This window comes from Phoca vitulina, unplaced genomic scaffold (genome assembly GCF_004348235.1).
Source record: "Phoca vitulina isolate PV1807 unplaced genomic scaffold, GSC_HSeal_1.0 scaffold40, whole genome shotgun sequence".
In the NCBI taxonomy this organism is placed as follows: domain Eukaryota; kingdom Metazoa; phylum Chordata; class Mammalia; order Carnivora; family Phocidae; genus Phoca; species Phoca vitulina.
Window position 1 is genome coordinate 15,463,380 of NW_022589743.1, and position 24,063 is coordinate 15,487,442.

The following is a 24,063-nucleotide window of genomic DNA, read 5'->3' on the forward strand; positions in this document are numbered from 1 at the left end:
AATTAAATGTGATACAATAGGTGAGCAATGCCTCCTTGGATTCTCCCGCATTTCCCAAACAGCGTCTTCATTGTTTCTCTTAAATCTATATCCCAGGCAGGAAAGGCAAGGAGAATCCTTGTGGAATTGCAAATCAAGTTTGCATATTACATTAACTGATACTCTGTCACTGAAAAGGGCACTTGATTCTTCTCTCCGTACAAGAGCTATTTAGGCATTTGTTACACCAGATCTGGGACAGAGAAAGAGTCCTCTTAAAAATTTTACCTTCAGGATTTACTGTCGACATATTTCTTGAGCTGTGTTCTTCGCAAAATTTCATTCCTCCCTTTTTCTCCCACACGACTTTAAGGAAAGTGGAGGTGACGCAGATGGCACTAAAAGAGGAAAGCTTGAAAGCAAACTACTCGAGCATTCACTAGATAGACTGTATTTGTTCAGTCTTCCACTTCAGTCTCTTCCTTTCCAGCCCAGTAACTCGCGTGCTGCTCTTTCCCCCCTCTGGGGGTGTTCCCCAACTGCAGTGTGCAGATTGCTGCTCAGTATTTGTCAGTCACACCAGCTTTAATTAAAATGCTATTGTTTCCTGACTTGCATCTTTCTTATTCAGAATGCAAAAAAAAAAAAGTAGCTCCATAAATATCACCCTTTTAGATACTGTTCAAAAATAACCAACTTTTGAAAGTCAGGATTTTCCACGTCAATAATGGCTCAACTATGTCAGAGACTTGCCAGATCACTTCTTCCCAAGGTCTTCATTCTTTAGCCTCAACATTATCAAGAAAACTGTGGTAATGGTGGGTATTTAATTTCACTCTTCATTCTTTGTAGAAGCAAGATTTGCAATTTCTTCCGGTACACTGTGGTCCTTTCTGTAACTAAGTAGGGGCAACAGGAAAAAAATCAGAAAGAAGCTATTGATTAGCAGTTTTTGTTTCAGTTAGCATTTCAAACCTAGAACATACTTTAGTTTGTGTTCTTCCTGCAATTTCTACAGCCTTGTAAGTCCCTTGATTCTAGTTAATTTGAGCTAGAATCGAAGCATCAGTTACTGACTGTTAAAATAAGCAGCTTTAACAGAATGCAAATAATCAGCCCTGCCTCCCTTTTCCATCCCTGTCTTAGTGGCAAACTATAAGATGTTCAGATGGGTGCCTTTTAAAAGATGTTGACATTTGAAAGAGGTTTAGCCGTGCTTGAGATCAAAGGGATGACTTGCTGGTGCCACAAAAGGAGGCTTTGTTTATGGTCTAGAGTTCTTATTTAGCTCCTCTGGCTGCATGACCCACTATCCAGTGTGGTATGTATGGCCCCCGAGCCCCTGAGCCGAGCACTTTCTCCCAGAATACCTAGTGAAGGGGAGGGACTGGGAGCCCACTCCCAGTGGCAAGAGGTTTTCTTGCCAGAGACAGGAAGGAATGAGAAGGAGCTTTCTGAGCACACCTAGAACAGAGAGAGGGGCACATATTTTGTGCAAATTAGGACACTGATTCTACTTCAGGCCTACTTCTGAGTCATTGTGTGATCTTGGGCAAGTCTTTGCAATCTTGCTTGCTGGTTTTTTTTTTCTGTGTGTGTCCACTGCCAGTAAAGGAGGGGTAACACTGATTAGTCAGAGTGTGAATGTCTCCAATGAAGATAATATGTAATTGAGATTGGTGTTATTACCATTCCATTACAACATTATACTCTTAATATTACTGAGCGTTAATAACATTCCTTTTATGTTCCCTCACTTATATAACTACGGCAAGGAAACAAACTGGCTGGGTTTTATATTCCATCCCAGGGCCGAAGCCACCAAGCTCTTTTCCTCGCCCAAAATTTTTGCTATGATTCATGGAATTTGTCTAATATGATGGGTTTGAATGGTCCATTATAGAGGCCTGGGATACAGTGGAGGGATAATTGATTGCATTCCAGCCATACCAGAGGCTTTCAGAATGGGCCTGGAAAGGATACTGCAAGTGCAGCAGTGTCTGAGGAAGCAAATAAGGAAGTTCTGGGATCCCTAAATGACACCACCATGTATTTATTGAAATAAGCAGAAATTATTGGCTCAGAAAGAGTGACGCAGAAGACTCATAACTTGGCATTCTCTTGTGTCCTGGTATGTTTGGGATCTCAGTGTAGATGCATAGTGGTGTTCCTTTTTCCTGTGGGCCATCTCTCCCCAGTGTGCTTCCATTTGGGAAAACCGCTCCTCGATTTGTGGAATCCCCTTTCCCAGAGTTTCACAGGTTCTAAAACCCTGAGTGCAGCATCTTCTAATCATTGCTGTCCTATAACCTAGGCAAGCGACAGGTGTTGTGCGCTCCTTCCTATGTGTTGGGTTGGTGTTTTCAACACTTCATAGGGTTGCCCATTAGGACAGATTACTCTTCCTGTATTTGGAAAGCTAATTTCAGCACAATTTCTTGGCCAGGCATGGATACTCCCCCACCTTTTTTTTTTTTTTTTCCTTTTTTCTCTTCTTTGGCTCATATTGTCAGCCTTTAGATAATTGAATGGTTAGTAGATTAGAGGTCCAGCCTTGTCACTGTGTATACTTAGCTACCTATTGGCAGTACCCTTCCCTTTAAAGGCATGTAAAGCATGTAAAGTTTTATGCTTAGGACATTTTAGACATAAATGCTGTTAGTAATAATAGCTTATACATACAGCCTTTACTGTTTGCTAGGTACCATTCTATGCCCTTCACATGTGACCTCATTTAATCCTCACAAAACTCTCTGAGTTTGGCATTATTGTCATCATCATCCACATCTCTGTTTTATAGATGAGGAAACAAGAATGGAAATATCAAGTAACTTGCCTAAGGTCATATAACCTGCTAGTGACAGAGCCATCTCCAGAATCTATGTTGTTAATACTGTGCAATATTTATCATCTTTACAGCCTTGCATTTTTATTGCTGGGTTTTTTTGTGTGTGTTTGTGAAATGTCACATTTGTTATCTTCTATAGCTTAACCACATTGCTGAGAAGTAGGGATAGATATTTTCCCACTTTACATTCAAGAAAGTGCACAAAGGGGGTGCCTGGGTGGCTCAGTCGTTAAGCGTCTGCCAGGTCATGATCCCAGGGTCCTGGGATCGAGTCCCACATCGGGCTCCCTGCTCGGCGGGAAGCCTGCTTCTCCCTCTCCCACTCCCCCTGCTTGTGTTCCTGCTCTCGCTATCTCTCTCTCTGTCAAATAAATAAATAAAATCTTTAAAAAAAAAAAATAAAAAAAAAAAAAAAGAAAGTGCACAAAGGACTTAAGTAACTATGGCTTCCTACTCGCTGACTTTAACCATTAGGTCCCATCATCTTCTTTCCTTCCCAGAATTAATTGTGTACATCTTGACCAAAAGCTTTTGGGGGAAATGACTTTTAAAAAGCTTTGCTTCTGGGGAATACCTGAGTCACAGGTTTGTGCTTGTGTGGTTGCACTAGGGATTTTGATTGGCTTCCCTGCAGTTAAGGTCTCTGAGTTGGCTTTCTTGCCAAGCAAGCAGTAAGCGCCTTCTGTCAGGGAAACAGGACATGTTGCCAGCTATTTTGAACAATGTTCGAAATACACTGCAGTGGGAAGGAACTGCCTCTGACTTATGCCCACTTCTTGAAATATTTTAAGGCCAGCCGTTTAGAAACTTTGTTATCAGTCCCCAGTATAATCACAGGGAGACAATTCTTCCCCCAAAGCTGAGATTTCAGGAGTGAATAGGTTATGGGTGGTTTTGGTTGGTTGGTTTTTAATCTCTGGTTCTTTGTTTGCCTGCTTTCCTGGAACTTCCAGTCACTTTAAGTAGAATGTGAACCTGTGATTCTCATTCTTTCAGTGTCTGCCTTCTCATTTCTGTTCTGCCTGCTGTGCTGTGGTCCTCCCTGGGTTATTCATGCAGTTAAGATTTTATAATCAGTTGCTGCTATCTGAGTGCAAAGAAAAGAGACGGCTTCCAAATACGCATTTTCCTCTGGGAGAATTCCAGTTCTCCCATTTGTTTCTGTGTGTGCCTTTCCTTCCCTTTGTTCTCCAGAGCCAGTTGCACAGTCCAAACTATTGAAGTGATCAAGCAGTGAAACCAGTTGTCAGTATCAATAGATTTTTTTTTTGTAGTCTCTTCAGTTTTTTTTTTTTTTCTGTGTTAATTAAGTCATTCCCACACAAATCTCAGGAAACAACCTGATAAGTTAATATCTTAGAAAGATTACAGAAATATGTTTTCAGAATTAGCAATAATTTCCACTAGATCTGCAAGTCGTTTTTTTCCTATTGAACTCATCTTGTTTGGGCAGGTAAATAAGATAAGACCCAGAAAGAGCTTGGAATGTGATAAGTACTCAGCTGTGTGTTAGCTGTTTACGTAGCTTTTTTTTTCCTCCTTTTTTTGCTTCTCCTGCCTTGAACTGTTGACTGCCTAATTCTGTTTCTCATATGAAAAAGAGTTAGAGTCCACTGTAAAACTTGTGTTTGGTTAGAGACACATCCTCTCCTCCCTATTCGTACCTGCCTGTTCCACCACACGGGGATATCAAGTGCATCTCCACCAGCACAGCAGTCTAGAGCTTATCAAACTACAGCAGGGTGTTAGAAAGCAGTGGGGGTATTTCATGGTACTTGGGCTTTTATATGGAACAACCCTCTACATCAAGAAAGAGCTCGCTTATAGAAAGAGTTCTACCTAAAAAAAAGTTTGAAAACCATTGCCTTAAATCTTGAATCTGATATTATTGAATTATTTTTATCTGTGGATGGTTGTGAGGAAAAATAAAGCAGTGTTGTTTAACTTTTTGAACTTACTGGATCGTCTGGGTGGCTCAGCCAGTTAAGGGGCTGCCTTCGGCTCAGGTCATGATCCCAGGGTCCTGGGATCGAGCCCCACATCGGGCTCCTTGCTCAGCAGGGAGCCTGCTTCTCCCTCTCCTGCTCCCCCTGCTTATGCGTGCACTCTCTCTCTCTCTTTATTAAAGATTTATTAAAAATAAATTTTTATTTATTTGACAGCAATAGTGAGAGAGCGGGGGGGCGGGGAGAGGGAGAAGCAGACTCCCCACTGAGCAGGGAGCCCAAAGCTTAATCCCAGGACCCTGGGATCATGACCTGAGCTGAAGGCAGACACTTAACTGACTGAGCCACCCAGGCACCCCTAAATAAAATCTTTAAATAAATAAAATTTTGAACTTATTAGAAATGAACAAAGAAAATCTGTAGTAACTAATACGTTTTTCTTTATACTTAAACTTTAAAAAGTAATGCATCCACTTACCTCTTCAGATCATCCAGTTAGAATTTGTTATTTTTATCTCAGACTCAAGGCAGAATGGCCTAGATAAAGTATTCCTGGTCATTTCCCAGTGATTGAAGTTACATACATATATAGTGCATCTGTTCATAGCCCCACATGTTAGATTTTGGTATTTCTTCCTTTTAATCTGAGACTATCCTGAGAGCAGGTAGCAGTGAGATGCACAGTAATGAGTCAGCATGGAGTATCCAGAATTTATTATCTTGTCAGGAATACCATATTGACACTGCCTCAGAATTGTACATTACTCAACTTTTGTTGTTTTATATACTGAAAGAAATTCGTGATTGTAACGAGCCATTGTGTACTGTTCTCTTACTTGATTGGTTGCATTTTTTTTCCTGCCTTAAAATCTAGTTTCAGGAAGCAAAAGTATGGGTTTCAAATTATTCCACGGCGGTACCCTCAGAGACTACTACAGGAAAAGGTAGCTGAGGTAGAATAGGGAGAAGAGGTTCAGCTAAAGCTGATCTAACTTGTCCGTTTCAAATAAGAACATATTTGAAAACAACGTTTAAAAGTTATTCTAGGAGAACATGCAAATCTGTGTTGACTCATTGCCCCCATGGGTTAAACTTGAATTTGTATCTCACATCCTTCTGATGAGCAATGAGATTATATTGCCTTTTTTGTTTATCAGTATTACAGAGGCTCTAGGCTCTATTTTGGTTCAATGAAGCTCACTAACCTGGAAGACGTGATTGCCATACACAGTAAATTCTTTGCTGCACGGCTGGTGTGTTAAATTTTATTACCTACCATCTGAATAGCATATTTTAGTTTTTCAAAGGACACGTGTCAGGTCATTATGTTGTGCTCTAGAGCCTCTTTCTTCTGTGACTACATTCAGTAATTAAAACAAAACCCATCAAACTCTCAACTTACACAAAGCCTAAGGAGATAACAAGTTACTAAGATAGTTCCAGAATCTACTGAAATTAAATTTTAAGATTCCTTCAGAATCCAGGTGCCTGAGTGGCTCAGTCATTAAGGGTCTGCCTTCGGCTCAGGTCATGATCCCAGGGTCCTAGGATCGAGCCCCACATCGGGCATCGGGCTCCCCACTTGGCTGGGAGTCTGCTTCTCCCTCTCCCTCTTCCCTCCTCCCCCCACTTGTGCTCTCTCTCCCTCTCTCTCTTTCTCTCAAATAAATAAATAAAATCTTTAAAAAAAAAAGGTTCCTTCAGAATCCATGGATTATAGTTAAGAATGGTTTGTGTAGCACAGTGCCAAGTCAAGTAGTCTTCGTAGTTTCTTCTAGAGCTGTTAACGGTTGGTCTTTATTTCTTAACTTCAGAGGGTCTTCAGATTATAAAAAGCCTGTGGGAGTTGTTTACTTCTGAGTTTTTTTTTTTTTTTTAAACACTCATTTCATTTTTAGTTAAGCCAGATTTCTCTACTCTCACAGAGAAAGTAAACATGTTGGGCAATTTCAGTGTCTCTGCTACTCCAAGGCTCTAGAATCAAACTGGGTTTGGATCCCTGCTCTGTACTTAGCAGCTCTGTGAGCGAGGGCAGATTGTTTTGCCTGCATGGTGTATAGGGCATATGAAGGAATGGTAGGAAACGAAACTGGGAAGATAGGGAGATTCAAGGCAATAAGGAGTTTTGTATAATATGTGAGGGTTTGAACTCCTGTAAGTGGATGGGAAGCCACTGGAAAAATTGTCAGCAGGGGAAATACACCATCAGATAATGCTTAAAAACATTACCCTGGTACCATTTGAAGGGTTGAATTAGAATAAGATAGGACTGGAGTTACTAAAAAGTACATGCAGTGATCTAGGTGAGACAAGATACCCGAGCTAAGGAATAGGGTGAGGGACAAAGAGGAAGAGATGAATTCGAGACAGACTGAAGCCTTCAGTATAGGTAAGACTCACTGACTGGATATGGAGGGAAGGGAGGGAGAGTCAGGCTGATTTCTGTCTTGGACAACAGAGTTTTGGGAAAGAGGTAAAGTACAAATTTGTAACTGAGGACTATGTGAGTAGAGAGATCCAGATAGGGTCTGGAGCTTAAAATAAATATCTGAGTTTGAGATTATATATTTTGCTCTACTTGGAACCATAGGAGTGGATGAGTTTATAGGAATAAGGTGAGGGGTGAAAAGAAAGATGAGAACAGAACCCTGAGGAACTCTGAAGCTGGAAAAATTGGCCAAGGAAAGAAAGAGAACCAGAACTATTGTATTGATGAAACCTTTTGCCGTCTGCTGACTGTTTTCTCCTAATTCCCCGTGTCTTTAACATGAGGCTAAAGCCAGGAAAGGATTGGGACATGTGCAACAAAGCAGAGCATAGCTTTGGGGTTGTTAGGTCAGTTAGTGGAACTTTTCACTACTGCATGCAAAACTATCCCCTAAATAGTTGTTGCTCCACAACTGAAAAGTGCTACTCTGGGAAAATGTCTCTGCTGCACCTTATTCACGTCAGTCTTTTTTGATATTGTCTCCTGAACTTACTCCTGTGAGGTTATAACCCCAGTCAATATTCATTTTTATGACTACTCTAATAGATGCGATTTCTAGCCTGTGTATGACCAAAGTTCAGACTCCCGTTATATGAAACCTAGTAATATGCATAACAAGTCATGGCCAAAAGAGCTGTTCAGTAGAAAGCAGAAATTGTTATCTATAGGGTAATGCCATACAAACAGATACATAGGAAAAAAGATCTTCACTGTAATTTACTGACAAAGAAATTCAGTATCCTAGGATATTTTTGTTTCCAAGAGACAAAGTGCCTAGACCAGTGAGTGTGGAATAGTTAGCAATATGAGGTTCAAGGTTTAAGACCATTTGGATAAAAGATTTATTTTTGTCTTGGCTTTATATCTATGTGTGTGTATGTGTTTATTTATAGCTCTGAAGATGGCTGTAGTAGATATCTATCATTCCAGGTTAAAGGAGAGACAAAGGCGAAAAAAGTAAGTACAGAAAACCATCCAGCCTTCTTTCAGGTATGGACTATTGACCACATATAGCCCATAGAACATTCTAGCTGTGGCTTGTCTTGTGACCTTGAGGAAGACACTTATCTTCCTTGGTCCTTAATTTTTCCATCTGTCAAATGCGGATAATAATACTTGTCCTTTTTTTGTTTGTTTTTTACCTCCTCTTTCTTACCCTTTCTTTATGTTATGATGACCATTGAATAATATGGGTGCACTGTTTTAAGGAAAAAAGGAACAAGATAAATTCAAGGTGTTATCAAATTGTTATGCTTTTTTTTAATGCTTTCATTCTAACTGCTCATTTTTTATGAGAAGTCTTATCTAAAATAGGATTTCAAAGAAGTTCTGAACAGGTTTCAGACAGTTACTCCTTCTCTTTGCAGCAGAATAAAAGCATACATTCAGACTGAGAAATTATGGATCCCAGACCCCTGTTAGCTTACAGAGACTGTTAACAGTTCAGGAAAGGGTATGCAGGGGGTATGACCATGTGTGTGTGTTATCATGGCGTTACAGACTAGAAACACAGTGGCATCTCAACAAAAAAAGAGGAATAGGACTTGGGAGGCACTCTTGAGGGACCAAGATGTGACCTTAAAGTAAAGCGTGCCTAGAGTCAGCTTCTGAGAAGTGCCAAAGGAGATTACCCAGCTGACCCTGTGAGGAGCTTCATCACTAGTCGTGAATACCTGCGGTTCCAAACACAGCTCTGCATGGTTTACCTAAATTCTGTTTTTGCTTAAAACACATAATTCGAGCTAGCCAGTATCATGGAACTCAGTGGTTGAGGATGCTGTTAGATTTTATGTTGAGGCCCTTCCACTAAACATGCACAATATTTATTTCAAATAGCTTCAAAACGTTCTGTGAATGTACACGTGTGCAGTTGTAAATGTTGAAGGTGTGATCATGGCGCCCTTTAATGGTTTAGCTGTTTCCCTTAAATGACTGTTCTCAATTATCAGTTCCCTAAATTGAACAGATTAATTCTTATGACACAGACACAGATTCCCTTCTGTTTCATTCCAAGTTATAGACATGTTTTTCAGTATTTTTGAGTGCTCATTCATTCATCCAGCAAACAGTTACTGAGAGTCTATCGGGTGCAAGGAGGGGAAAAATACATGATGCTTGAAAGCCTAAAATTGTGTTAGCAGACTCACTACCCTTCAGAACTTTGTGGGGAATGATGGTGTCTTTGAACCTCAGTATTCCACCTCATAGTGTTTCAAATGTGTAATAAAAGCTGCATGTGGAAGACATTATTAGATGTGGAACTAATTATAATATACATTATTGTGGTTTTCATCCTAGAATTATAAGAGACCATGGATTAATCAACCTTAGAAAGTTTCAGTGTAAGTATTAGCTGCTTTCTTTATTTTAAAATTTCTTCCAACATTATTGAACAGTCTTGAACAAATCATTTATGGCAGTGGTTCTTAATCCAAGTTGCATATTAGCATCATGTAGGTAGCTTTTTTTTTAAGTCATCTCCACGCCCAGTGCGGGGCACAAACTCACGACCCCGAGATCAGGAGTCACATGCTCTACCGACTAAGCCAGCCAGGCGCCCCAGCATCTCATGTTGGAAGCTTTAAAAAAAATTCTGATGCCTGGGTATCACCTGAGACTAATTAAGTCAGAATCTCTGAGGGTTAGTGCTAGAGCATTTTTAAGAAATCTTCAAGGAAATTCTGTTACATAGTAGAGTTCAGAACCATTAATGTATGATCAACACTTGTATGATACTTTTTTTTTTTAAAGTAGTATAGTAATTACAGCATGAATATTAATGGATCATTTTCTGGAAGTGGGTAGGAACTATATGTTAACATAACCTTGATCATTGGGTTGTTAAACATTTTTATGGGAAAAGCAACCATAATTTTGCATAGTAGTGGACAAACAGACATCTAGCATTGTATGATGGTGATAGTAAACTATAATGACTTCTAAGTGAATGCACACTTTGACCTTACTGTTTTAAATATTGGAGATACCTAGGCTGAGCAGAAAGTCTCTGTACTTTTTCTTCTTCTACACTGTAGAGTTTGTTCAGCAAATAAGAATGGTGACTCATAATATGATTACAATATTTATATAGAAATGTTAGAATACTTGTATGTCACAATAGTCCTTTTTGTAAAAGTTCCTAACGATAATTGTGCTTCTTATCCTAGTTGATAGAATCTTAGAGGGCTTGACACTCTGTGCCATTGTAGGGTTCAGGTCAGCCAGTCATGGGTTAAGTGTTTTTTAATATAGTTGTGATCATAAATAAGTATGTTACATTTTTTTTCACTTTCTGTTAACACTTTTTCAAGTGATTGAGGTGTTTTGAAGATGTCCCTCTTAATAGTTATGTAATATGTTGTGTATATATAAGTATATAACATGCTAAACTTTTATTAGATATTTAGCTTATTTTCAGTTTTTTTTGAATCATAAATAATCCTATGATGAATTTGTGAATAAAGCTTTATATATATGTAGAATTTTTTTAAGGTCGATTCCCAGAAGTGGAGGTAATAGGTCAAAAAATGTGATCATTAAAAATGCTTGACCTGCGCTGCCAGATTGTTTTCCAAAAGATGGTTGTACCAATTTATATTCCTTCTAGCAATAGATGAGATTGCCGGTTTAACCTCATCCTTCACTGAGGACTGTGGGTTTGCAAAAATAACTCAGGATCAGATTTCCATTGCCCTTTCTATAGACAATTATTGGTCATATTCTAGTAGCTACAATAGTGGGTTCCCATGTCTGAATGCCTGGGCTTTCAATAATAGGTCAATAGGGGTTTGACCAAGGTCAATAGACCTTGACTCTCGTATAAACTCTATTCTCAGCTGGTAAACAGAGGTCAGTTTAGCCTGATTATTCTTTTTAATTGTATTTTGTATGTTTAGAAGCTGAGAGGAGGCTTTGTTGGTTTCAGAGGTGTCAATTGCCATTATAGTGAGTGTATGTGACCTTAATATTGTAGGCAGAGGGGTTTTTTCATCAAATTTAAAGTTTTTACTCCTAATTCTTCTGTACTATCCCTGTAGGGTGTTTTTTTGCTTTTGGTTTTGGTGGGGGGAGGGTTTGGTAGTCAAAATAGTCTATGGCTGCCCATCAGATCAGCACCTGGAATTTGTGGATAAGAATGTCTCCCTCAAGGGAAGAGATTCGGCTGAGGAAAGGACTTAATTTAAATAACTGTCATGACAGAAAGCTTGTATCTGTAGTCCAAAAGTGAGCAGAACTAGCTTAGTTACTGATTAGCTCATCTAATCCTACTTTCAGCCTAGTGCATCTGATTGAAACGACCAAGTAGCAGTTCTGGCTACTCCAACCTACCACGTACTGTTGGTAGGTTTTACTCCCCATCTTCTTTGCGGATACTACTTTTTATTAGAAATTTGGTCGTTAGTGATCCTCAGAGTTACTGATTGTGGCTACCCTGTGTATATACCATTTACGTGGATGATAGTTATCAAAATATAACTTCATTAGTAGTAAATTTAGTTGTGGTACTTAGTTTAGAGGAAGGCAAAATGACCCTGATAGAGAGTGAAGAAATAAATGCCTCACTGGAGGCCGTGTTGTTAGGGAGATTTCTGGTGGGGCATGAAAGATAGCACACTTTTTTTCCTAGGCTAGTCTGCCTCTTCTAGATGGATTATTGTATCTGCACTTCCCTTGTTTTCCTGCAGAAGTTAATACCAGAAATTTTGCCCAACATTGTTCCTAAGAATACAGTGATCCGCCTTTAATCATCTTTCCCATTATTGCCAACAGTCCCTGCCCCTGTACAGATGAAGAGCCTGAGGTGTGGAGGTCACCAGGGCACTCAGTGATGCGGACGGTCTTCAGTTCTCCAGGGATAACAACATCCCTGTGTGATAGTCACTCGGATGCTCTTATCTTGATGATTAGTGTTTTGCATTCTTGGCTTTCCTGTTTGCTTCCCGTCATGGGTAAATTAGTCATGTGAGGTTAGGAATAGTGTCCTTCCATCTCACTTCTTATAAAAGAAATGCAGAGAACTTAGAGATTCTTATATTCTCTATGGCATGGTTGTGTTTTATGTTCTCTGTAGTAATGGAACGGCGGTATCCCAAGGAAGTCCAAGACCTTTACGAAACAATGAGGCGATTTGCAAGGATAGTGGGGCCAATGGAGCACGACAAGTTCATTGAAAGCCACGCACGTAGGTGCTTTTTAAGCCTTGCACAAGTGTGTGTGTGTGTGTGTGTGTGTGTGTGTGTGTGTTGATATAAATAGGAGAGAAAATGGTATGTTTTAGGTGAAGTTCTATAAATAAATAAATGGATATTTTTATCTTTTCTTCCCCTTTATTACCATGAACTAAATTTGGGACTTTGGGGGTAGGACAGAAGAGGTTAAAAAGGGTGGTAGCTTTCTTTTTTCCCAGCTAAGCAGTAGTTTAGTAGTTTCTCCCTCCACTTTTTATTACGGGAGTTTTCAAATATATACAAAGATAGACATAATAGTGTAATGAACCCCCATGTATCCATCACCCAGCTTCAGCAATTAACACATGGCCAATCCAGTTTCATTTTTATCACCCCCTCTTCTCTCACCCTCAACTGGATTATTTTGAAGCAAATCCCAGACATCAGATCATTTTGTTCATAAATATTTTAGTATTAAAACTAGATTTTAAAATGGGGACAGAGTTGGATGACTCATAGAGATAGTACCTCCATTATTCTCTTTTTTTAAGTATTTTATTTTATTTTATTTTAAGATTTTATGTATTCATTTGAGAGAGTGAGAGAGAGCACAAGCAGGGGGAGAGGGAGAAGCAGACTCCCCACTGAGCGGGGAGCCTGATGCGGGGCTCAATCCCAGGACCCTGAGATCATGACCAGAGCTGAAGGCAGACGCCCAACCAACTGAGCCACCCAGGCTCCCTCATCATTCTCTCTCTCTCTCTCTCTCTTTTTAAGTAAAAAAAAACGCTTTTTTATTTCCTTAAGTAATCTCTACGCCCAGTATGGGGCTCAAACTCACCACCCCAAGATCAAGAGTCCCATGCTCTATGGACCGAGCCAGCCAGGCTCCCCAGTACTTCCACCATTCTTTTGCCTGTCTTCCTGAGAGACTCTACCCAATTACCATTTGATTTTTCACAATAAAAAAATTGAAGTTGTTAAGGCAGTGAGGCCTACACTTTACAATAATCTGGACTGGTGGCTTAGGCTACACCTTTCATCACTAGATTTGTGTATTTGACCCTCAAATTTAGTTCTGGGAGAATGCTTTACCAAGGCTCTTACCCTGTTCTCATCATGCAAATATTTCTTGCATGGCATTGCAGGCATTTATCTGAGCCAGGTTGGTTGTCCTCGTCATGCACCCTGTTTGGTTGGCATTCTTTGTGTGGTTTGTACTGGGTGACTGATCTTTTACTTCCTGTCCCAGTTTGTTCCATCCCTGGTTTATGTGTCATTCCAAAGAATTACACCCCATGGCTTGTTCAGGCTCTTCCTTCATCATGCTCTCTTTCAAAGCACTCAAATTTGAATGTTCTATCACGTAATAACCCAAGCAGTTGCAACCTGAGCTGTGTGCTTAGAGGAGGCAGAAATCTTTGGTTTATGGAAAACAATGCTCTTTTGTTCCTATAGGAGAAAAGCTGTAAAGAAACTATCTGGGACTTGAGCACAGAGCTTTTGTCCTTTGCTTGCAGAAGGGCCACATCAAGTAATAGCAGAGACAGGTTTTATAAAAGAATTTGGTTATGTGGATAAACCTGTTAATAGAGGATAAATAGAGCGGGGAAACTTAGTTGTTTAAAAAAATTATATTTGTTCCTTCTGTAGCTAAATGAACTCAGCCGGTTCACTGTATGTTTTCTGGGGGACAGTTCCAGCTGCATTTTCCAGTTGGCCATGGCAGCCAAAAGATGGCTAGCGTAGGCTTTCCTCAGCTCGTGGGTAAAATTTCTAATGAGATGTCACCAACGTATAGGATCCCTCAAATGGAATTGCCTGGTCTCGTATATAAGGGAGAATTACTGAAAATAACAGCAAAAGTGTCCTGTTTTTCCAACTTTTCTTCTTCATTCTTCTTGGCATAAACAGTGGAATTTGAACTCCGAAGGGAAATCAAGAGGCTCCAGGAATACAGGACAGCAGGCATTACCAATTTTTGTAGTAAGTATGCTTAAGCTACACATTGTATCGGGGGCAAGTGTCTTCTAAACACATAGAGGAAGTCTCTGTTTGAGGCCATGTGGATTTTTTTTAAACAAGCTTTCCTTTTTTGGAGTGAGTTTTTGATCTTTCCAGTAAAGTCTCATCTGTTTAATCCTTATAAATGCCATTGTATGGATTATCTCAGGTAAAATAAAAGTGACGACACAAAAGAGAGGTGCTGCTTTAGGTTTGGGAATCTGCTGTGGCCTCTAAAAAAAAAAAAGGATTTTGTATTCTAATTTTTAGCCTCAGCCTTTTAAAATTTTGTGATGCATGGTCTGATCATTTGTATTAACCAAGCTTCAAATGGCTCTATGTGCTTGCATCCCAGTTACTTAAGCTAGTAATAATAATTATATTAATAGCAGCTAACATCTAAATAGCAGCTGTTTACCATACACCAGGCCCTGTGCTAAGCATTTCACCTGGATGGTATCATGTAATTCTCATAACAAACTTAGGAGGTAGGCATTGTTATTTCCATGTAATGAAGAAACTAAGGTTTGAAACGGTTAAAGAGATACTTGTGATAGAGCCAGGTCATAAGGGAAGGCAGTGTGTTAAGTAGTTAAAGAACTTGAGGTCTAGACTTGGACAGGTTGGGTTTGGGTTCTGGCTCTCCTGTTTATCAGATTTGTAATTTTGTTTGGGTTTCAATTTTCCAAGTCTCTTAGAGTTAGTAAGATTAAATTAGAGATAATGCATGAAAACAGCACAGTACCTGGCCCACAGTAAATGCTCAATAAATGGCAGTTTCTCTTGTTTTGTTAGATCTTTTTTTTTTTTTTTAAGATTTTTATTTATTTATTTGACAGAGAGAGACAGTGAGAGAGGAAACACAAGCAAGGGGGAGTGGGAGAGGGAGAAGCAGGCTTCCCACTGAGCAGGGAGCCCGATGTGGGGCTCGATCCCAGGACCGTGGGATCATGACCCGAGCCGAAGAAAGATGCCCAACAGACTGAGCCACCCAGGCACTCCATGTTTTGTTAGATCTTTAGCATTCCCTCCTTTCTGTTGCTTGAAAGCTATCACCCACTACCCATGAGAAGTAGCCTTGTGGGGTGTAAGTTCAGCCTAGTGTAATGGTTCTTTAACAATGGAAACCATTTCAAAATGAAATTTTATGTAGAGCCCTAATCTATAAATAAGAGGAAAGTGGGACTACTTTGAAGTCTGATGGTGCAGGTCATTTACAGAACCCAAACCACCTGTACATGGTAGTGTCTTTGCTCTTCACAGTAACCCCTGAGATATTTTCATGGGCTCCTGGGGCTTTCTGGAACATGGTTTAAAACTCACTGGTTTGGTTACTTTGGAATCTGTACACCTTTGTTAACATGTAGAAAACACCATGCAACCTCTGTTTAATAAGACACTGATACCAGGTTTTGCTTACCTGATATTGATTGCATCTGGGAAAGGAATCGTGCTAGTCAATGAGGACTTATTTTTATTTGTAATTTTAATTGGTTTTTAAAAGAAGAGTATATGCATATAGGACTTGTGTAACTTTGAAAAACATGACCATATTAAAAGTTAGTTATTGGGGCGCCTGGGTGGCTCAGTCGTTAAGCGTCTGCCTTCGGCTCAGGTCATGATCCCGGGGTCCTGGGATCGAGCCCCGCATCGGGCTCCCTGCTCAGCGGGAAGCCTGCTTCTCCCTCTCCCACTCCTCCTGCTTGTGTTCCCTCTCTCGCTGTGTCTCTCTCTGTCAAATAAATAAATAAAATCTTTAAAAAAAATAAATAAATAAAATAAAAGTTAGTTATTTTTGGGGGGTGGAAACATAAGTGACTCTTACTTTCTTTGTATTTTTCTGTTTGGGGGGCTTTTGCCCCCAAATTTCTTAAAGCTAGGAAGAGAATAAAAATTTAATTATTTCTTGTCAAAAAAGGGATTTCAAACTAAGGGAATCACATTGCTCTTAAAAAAATAATTTTGGGGAGTGCCTCGGTGGCTGAGTCGGTTGAGTATCCAACTCTTGGTTTTGGCTCGGGTCATGATCTCAGGGTCGTGAGATCGAGCCCTGTGTCAGGCTCCCCACTCAGCACAGAATCTGCTTGAGATTCTTTCTCCTTCCCCTTGTTTCTTCCCCTGCCCATGATCTCTCTCTCTCTAAAATAAATAAATAGGGGCACCTGGGTGGTTCATTCGGTTAAATGTCCGACTCTTGGTTTCGGCTCAGATCATGATTTTATGGTCTTGGGATCAAGCCTGGTGTGGGGCTCTGCACTCAGCGTGGAGTCTGCTTGAGATTCTCTCCCTCTGCTCCTCTCCCTGCTCATGATCACTCACTCTCTCTCTCTCTTTCAAATAAATAAATCTTTTAAAAAATAAATAAATAGGGGCGCCTGGGTGGCTCAGTTGGTTAAGTGTCTGCCTTCAGCTTGGGTCGTGGTCCTGGAGCCCTGGGATGGAGCCCCACTTGGGGCTCCCTGCTCAGCGGGGAGCCTGCTTCTCCCTCTGCCTGCTTCTCCCCCTGCTCGTGCTCTCTCTTGCTCACTCACTCTCTCAAATAAATAAATCTTTAAAAAATAAAATCTTCTAAAGAAGAAAAATAATTGTGGAAGCAGTTTTTTGTGTTTTATTAAAAATTTATTTATTTTAGAGAGTGGGAGGCGCTAAGGGAGAGGGAGAGAATCTCAAGCAGACTCCCCACTGAGCACGGAGCCCCACACAGGGCTCGATCCCACCACCCCGAGATCATGACCCGAGCCAAAACCGAGAATCAGACGCTTCACCGACTGAGCCAACCAGGCGCCCTGGAAGCAGTTTTGCAAAAGAAACCAAAAAGCGGCGAACTGTTTGCTGGTCAGTGAGGAAGCCTTTCAGTTAGTTCTGCTGCGTTGTCATCGCAGTCCTGCTGTTTTCGTCACCTTCAGGTGCCAGAACCTATGACCACCTCAAGAAGACGCGGGAGGAGGAGCGCCTGAAGCGCACCATGCTCTCGGAAGTCCTGCAGTACATCCAGGACAGCAGTGCTTGCCAGCAGTGGCTCCGGCGGCAGGCTGACGTGTGGGTAACTAGTCCGGGGGGGGGGGGGCGGCGTCTGGGATGCTTTGGCTTTTACAGGTAGTTTCAGACATTTCCATGGGGTCCCCACCCACATGGCAGAGTCGTAATAATTGGGTAGCTAGAAGAACTCAGAATTCTTATCTTAGCAGTCTGTCTCAGAAACACTGCGATACTGACAGTTTTGAGAAACATAGCTGGCCCCCTAGAGTCCTACTTTGCTACTTTGATTTTCTTTTCAAAAATCAGTAAATTCCCCCACCATGCCTCCTCTTTCCACCCCATTATCTAATGGAATGATTTCCATTGGCGAATCATGTCCCTGTCATTTTCCCATGATTAGTCTCCATGATGTTCCAGACTAAGAGCTCTTCTTAACAAATGCAGGCAATTTCTTACACCCCTCAGAACAGATCACCCTTCCTGGTTAGTATAGTGGGATATTCTATAAAACAGTACCATCTATCTCCGCATCCCTTTAAAGTAACCAACCTGGGGCGCCTGGGTGGCTCAGTTGGTTAAGCGTCTGCCTTCAGCTCAGGTCACGATCCCAGGGTCCTGGGATCAAGCCCCGCATTGGGCTCCTTGCTCTGCAGGGAGTCTGCCTCTCCCTCTCCATCTGCCTCTCCCCCTGCTCATGCTCTTTCTCGCACTCTCTCTCAAATAAAAAAATCTTTTTTTTTTCCTAAGATTTTATTTATTTATTTGTCAGAGAGAGAGAGAGCACAAGCAGGGGGAGTGGCAGGCAGATGGAGAGAGAGAAGCAGACTCCCCACTGAGCAGGGAACCCGAAGCGGGGCTCAGTCCCAGGACCCTGGGATCATGACCTGAGCCGAAGGCAGACGCTTAACTGAGCCACCCAGACGTCCCTCAAATAAAAAATATATATTTTAAAAAATAAATAAATAAAGTAACCAGCCTGATAAATGGCACCCAGTTCCACGTGGGCTTTTGGAAAGTGCCTTCTTTGGTGTGACTTATGTTAAATTCCTCTTCTTTGTTTTAGTGATTCTGGCCTGAGCCCTTCTATTCCGATGACTTCAAATTCAGGTAATTATTTTTCAGGCTGGAGCATGTCTTGATTGTGAAGTTTTCATTCTAGGGATTCACCCAGTAGTCCCTTACCCCTTGTGGAAGCAGGGTCCTTAGGCAGATCAGGTAAGTAAGTGTTATCCCAGTTTATAAACATCAGCAAGTTTTCAGAATCTTCATGGCCAGATAGGGATTATCTTCAGGGTTTGAGTACAGAGACAGGGAAGAAAGAGCTCCAGAGAGGTGTTTTTTGTATTTTACCAATGTTCATGAGCAGTTAGTTTACTGTGGTTGTATCTACCACAGACTTTGAGATTTGTCTCACAGGGGATCAATTAAAGGATTTGTATCCTGAGCAGAAACACAAGGATTTCTTTATAAGTTGGAGACTTGAGGTATTTCTGTTTGTTATCTTTATCTCTTTGGGTATGTCCTCTATTTTGAGGTTAGTTTTCAGAGCAAGCTTAAGCCAGATGTTATCTGGTAATCCTTGGTGCTTGATAAATCAATGAATGGTAATTTGGGGTGGTATGATTTATAGAGCTCTGATCCAAAATTGTAGTGTTTTTTTTGCCAGTTCTCTTGGTTATTATTCACCCCTGCTCCATATGCTAGATTAGCCACTTTCCTGTATCAGAACATACAGACCACTCCCCTATAGAGACAGGACTAGTGAAAAAGATGACCCAATTGCAGTTTTACCATTCTTTGGAAGCTTGAAACAATAGACCTTGTGATCCCATTTAAAATCTCTCAGATTCAGGATCTAGGGGCACCTGGGTGGCTCAGTCATTAAGCGTCTGCCTTCGGCTCAGGTCATGATCCCAGGGTCCTGGGATCGAGCCCCGCATTGGGCTCCCTGCTCAGCGGGGAGCCTGCTTCTCCCTCTCCCACTCCCCCTGCTTGTGTTCCCTCTCTCACTGTCTCTCTCTCAGTCAAATAAATAAATAAAATCTTTAAAAAAAAAATCTCAGATTCAGGATCTAGACAGGGCTCAGAGATGGCTACTCTAGGGATACTTTTTAAAAAATTGATTCCTTTGTTTCAGGTGATTATTTCTAATACTTAAAAGAGAAAAGAGTCTTTTAGAGAGTAGTCACAACAGCTAAATGCAAATTTTATTTTCCAAATTTCTTACTTCTAACCCTGCCCCCCGAATCTAAATACAGAAATACAAATAACAAAAATATAGTACAGTGATAATTAATAATTTGGTGTTTGCATTTTTGGAACCATCTGTACTCATTTATTCTTTGTTGCTTCCTAGGCTGGTATTAGCCTTTCTCACCCCCTGTATTTAGGTTGAGGAGACCCCTCGTTCCTCTTCATGCTCTCCGTTGCTCCTAAGGCAGTACAAAGTAGAAAGCCTGGATCATTAATTACAGCCTAGCCTCTGGTAACTTTGGTGAGGTACCAAATGATTTTAGTCTCCCTTTTTGAACACTTCGGGGAAGGCTAGCCCTGCTGGTTATGGAGAAGCTCTTACGTGCTGGCTGATACTACAGAGAAGCCTGTTTTCTCTCAGAGCAGCCTCTAACACTCGCTCCCTATTTCTCGCCACCTCCTAAAAGGCAGCCCCCATAAAACTTGTTAATACATTATTCTACATTTTCTTTTGCCTAACTCAGCCCACCTATCTCCCAACTGAACAGTAATCCCAAATATATATTCAAAACAAAAGCAAAAAATCTTACACATGAAACTTCCCATCCTGGGCAGTGACCTCATACTTGGGTTTCTTTCTCAGTATGTGAGTTCACCTCAGCTTCTGGTTTGCCATATAATGGCTCATTGTTCCCCTGTGTGGATCTTTCAGGTAAACAGGGCTCCTTTGGAAGGAACAGATATTCCCTCACATAATAAATAAGAAGGGCCTTTTGCTGGCCTAACAGTCTGCCTTTGATCCGAAAGCAAATGGTACTTGGTTAATTACTGTGTTTGCCTTGCGCTCCTGGCAGAGTCCTGAGGGCTGGGAAGGGTCTCTCCTGTGGAGCTGTTCTTTCCATTCATCAGCCGTAGGGGCGGGCAGCGTATGACCGTCCTTCACTGGGTGACATCTGGGCTTTAGAGTTTAGAATCTTACTGGGTTGGAAAGAGTAGCAACTGGGTTGCTAGGGTGTATGTGATTGTGTAGTTTAGCAGAGCAAAGGGCACGTGAATTACCACTTGTATTTTCAGGCAAACATTGGGGTGCCCACGTTGCCAACTAGACTGAGGCCTGAGGTGATGGGTAGAGATTTCTTAGAGCTGGACATCGTGACCTTGTACCTCACTGGCCTGGTTGCAGTGGGCTGTGTTACTTCACACCTGAGGAATTGTCACTCCTATGAAACACATACCTTTTTCTGTGTCTGTAGGTAGACGAAGTGCACCACCCTTGAACCTCACTGGCCTCCCTGGCACAGAGAAGCTGAATGAAAAAGAAAAGGAGGTAACAAAGAGAAGGGGAGCTAGAGGAGCAAGAGTAGGGTTGATTATGACATAAAAATCTAAATAATGGTAGCTGTTGTTTATTGAGCATTACCATATACCAGATACTGTACTAAGTGCTTCATGTGAATGAAATTGTTTATAATCTTAAAATAACTTGTATATGAAAATAGTTATTTCCTATTAGAATGGTCACTTTGATGAGCTCTACATTTATCCCAACAATATAACCATCACTTAAAAGATTGTCTCCAGAGCATGTATGTAAGCCATAAGTAAGGAACTTCATCATCACATATAGTCATATACTAATTTTGATTAAAAATGCCATGACCTACTTTTCTTTTCCACTAAAATCATCAGACTTGTCTTCATATTACTTTTGGCTGTCTCAAAAATTTAAAGCCAGCCTCAAAGGAGTCATCCTCAAGCATTTTCCAAAAAATGTGCCTAGCTCTGAAGTCCATTCCAAAAGAGGAACCCTCTTCTGTTCCTCATGCGCTCCTTTTACAGTTCCCAAGATCAGTCTCCCCATCTGCCACTCCATGTCATTAATTCAGGTCAGACAGTAAGGGGAGTCATGGAGTGGGGGCTGTTAGTCTTTGATTTCAGCCCCCAGGAGCAGTAAAGATTAGTTTGGGAATAGAGAGGAATGTATGTTCTATTTCAGTATTGCTGAAGAAGGTCACAGGCCTTTCTGAGTCAAGTATTGAATGGCCGGGAGTTGCAAGCAGTTTTTATCCTTACCCACAAGCAGTGACCTCATACTGCTCATTGCCCTGGGGTGCCATGGCAGGTGAACTGGGACTGAGCCAGCTTTCTAGATTTTTAGCAGCTGAAGTAGCCTCTTTGCAAGGTCTGTATCTCCTCCTCCTTCAAAGTAGGAAATGTAGTCACAAAAGCAGGGATGACTACTTTATGCCGATACTAAAAATAATGTGATTCACACTTGGAAACCCAAGTATCTGCACCCCCGCCCCTACTGTGCCCTGTGGCTCTTCCCCGACTGGCTGTGTTGGAATGTGCTGGGCCGAGAGCTATGTGGACCCAGGCTGCTCCTCAGGGCACATACTTGTGCTCCTTGACAGACCCAGGTGAGCCTGCTGGGAGAGACATCAGACTCTGGCTTTCTCTTCCTCAGTGTCTGTAGTGAGGGAGGATTCTCTCCAAGGAAGAGACTAAATGGAATGTGGTCCAGCCACCCAGCAGCTCCTATAAATAGTTGGAGGTTGATGTCACTTTTTAAATTTTATTTTGGCTATACCTATTGGATTAAATTATGAGAATGACAGATGTTAATGTTTATTAAATTTGCCGTGTCTTGCAGCTCTGTCAGATGGTGAGGTTGGTCCCAGGAGCCTATTTAGAATACAAATCTGCTCTATTGAACGAATGTAACAAGCAAGGAGGCTTGAGACTGGCGCAGGCAAGAGCACTCATCAAGATAGATGTGAACAAAACCCGGAAAATCTATGATTTCCTCATCCGAGAAGGATACATCACTAAAGCCTGAGGCTCTGAGGGCTTCGGATCAGAAATCACAAATTTGGAATGTGGTAGGCCAAAGGACAGCACGGGCATTCTGGAGAGTTTCATTGCTGAGCTGAGTTCTCATTGTAAAAAGAGGGGAAGGACAAAGGGAACCTTACGTTGTATTAATATCTACTTTCTTTTCCACCCTGCTTTAAAACACTCCTGTTGTTGGTGTTGTGCTGCAAAGTTATGTGCTAGATAAGCTATTATTAAATGTGAGTGGGCCTCTATTCCCAACACCTCTTGTAACTAAAACAAGAACCATAGTACCTCACATCAGAATGTCGGTAGAAATAGAACTGAAGCAGTCTGTAGTCCCGGGAGTCCAGCTCAGATCTTTGTACTTGGGAAGTTGGTTTTCTGATTATCTGTTTTGCCTTCAAACATTACAGAAAGATCTAAAATAAAGAGAAAGGTTATAGAGCATGAGAAAGCTTTCTCTTTCCTTCTGAGGATTTTTTTAAGCTGATGACTTACGTTTATGAGCAAATGGGAGGAAAAATCTCCCCGTGATGGTCTTGTCCCAAACTACATCTTCCCCTTTTAATGTCTGGCTTTGTACTTGACTGTCTAATCTGCAGTAGACTCTTGAGGAGTGGCACCGGATATAAAATGTCTGTTATTTTTAGAATTAATGGATTAAAATGTTTTGCTACCTAATTTGTGGGTGTGTCAAGTATTCTAGTAACTAAAGCACACTTAGGGTGTTGAGTGCCCGCCTCATCACGCCGCACTGTCTCTGCTAACATGTGTGTCCTGGAGTCACCCTGTTCTTACCCTGGGTTTCCCAGGATACCAGGCCCCTGAGGATGGAGATGACACAGCTAACCTCGGCTTTGCTTGGATTGAGACCTGAACCCTAATTTCTCAATGGTGACAGGCTAGCCTGCAAGAAAAGCAACTTTTAAAACAAAGGTAAAGCAGTTCATATATGGGACTCACTAGATATGAGGGTGAGTAACCCCACCACATCTGAAACTTGATCCTCAAACCTTTCCACAAAGTAAGCCAAACGTGGAGTCATGGTTATCCCGTTTCTGTTAGAAGCAAAGTTGTATGTAGAAGTAACTTCAGAATCTGCACAAGTTGCCTCCAGAAGCTGAATGATTCTTCAATTCTTTCAGCATTCAACATATCTAAGTAAAATATTATATGCTTTGTTGGAAGTATTTGCTCAAACTTTTTGACTCATGTAAATATGCATGCTTACCTGGGGGTTGCACATGAAAAGGAAACTCTTAGGATCTGAGGGAATTAGAATAAAAGACTTCAATCTTGAGAAAGGGTGACTTGTGGAAATGCTGTCTTGTCTTTGCATTGTCATACCTCTTAGAAAATGTGCTCTGCCACCACCATCACCCCTACTTGGTTGTAAAGGGATTTCCTCTTGTTCCTGAAAGGTAATTCCTGTTCTAAAAATTGGGGATGCATTAGACACCAAGGTTAGGTGGTGTCTCCTTATAGTCCCAAGAGTCCTTAGTCTTGATTAAGGAAGGCTCCCTGGGAGAGGTGAGCTCTTGAGGCAATGAGAGGATTGAGAGGAGAGAGAGAAAGTGGCAGATGGAAGTGGGAGACTGTTGCAGACATAGTGGGTGGAGG

At 41.2% G+C, this 24,063-nt stretch overlaps 1 protein-coding gene across 7 annotated transcripts in view; it reads left to right on the forward strand.

Moving 5' to 3' along the window:
- The window catches only part of TADA2A (transcriptional adaptor 2A), a 49,441-nt gene extending 25,378 nt beyond the window's left edge, over positions 1–24,063 (forward strand). For 6 of the 7 annotated variants that reach the window (XM_032428611.1, XM_032428614.1, XM_032428615.1 and 3 more), the window contains 8 exons: positions 8,155–8,218; positions 9,560–9,603; positions 12,333–12,443; positions 14,344–14,415; positions 17,340–17,472; positions 18,476–18,519; positions 20,859–20,932; positions 22,259–24,062. In XM_032428611.1, the coding sequence (XP_032284502.1) occupies positions 8,155–8,218; positions 9,560–9,603; positions 12,333–12,443; positions 14,344–14,415; positions 17,340–17,472; positions 18,476–18,519; positions 20,859–20,932; positions 22,259–22,444 (728 nt within the window). In that variant the 3' untranslated portion in view covers positions 22,445–24,062. Of the gene's footprint in view, positions 1–8,154; positions 8,219–9,559; positions 9,604–12,332; positions 12,444–14,343; positions 14,416–17,339; positions 17,473–18,475; positions 18,520–20,858; positions 20,933–22,258 lie in introns of all 7 variants that reach the window. The other variant, XM_032428616.1, reaches the window with a different exon arrangement.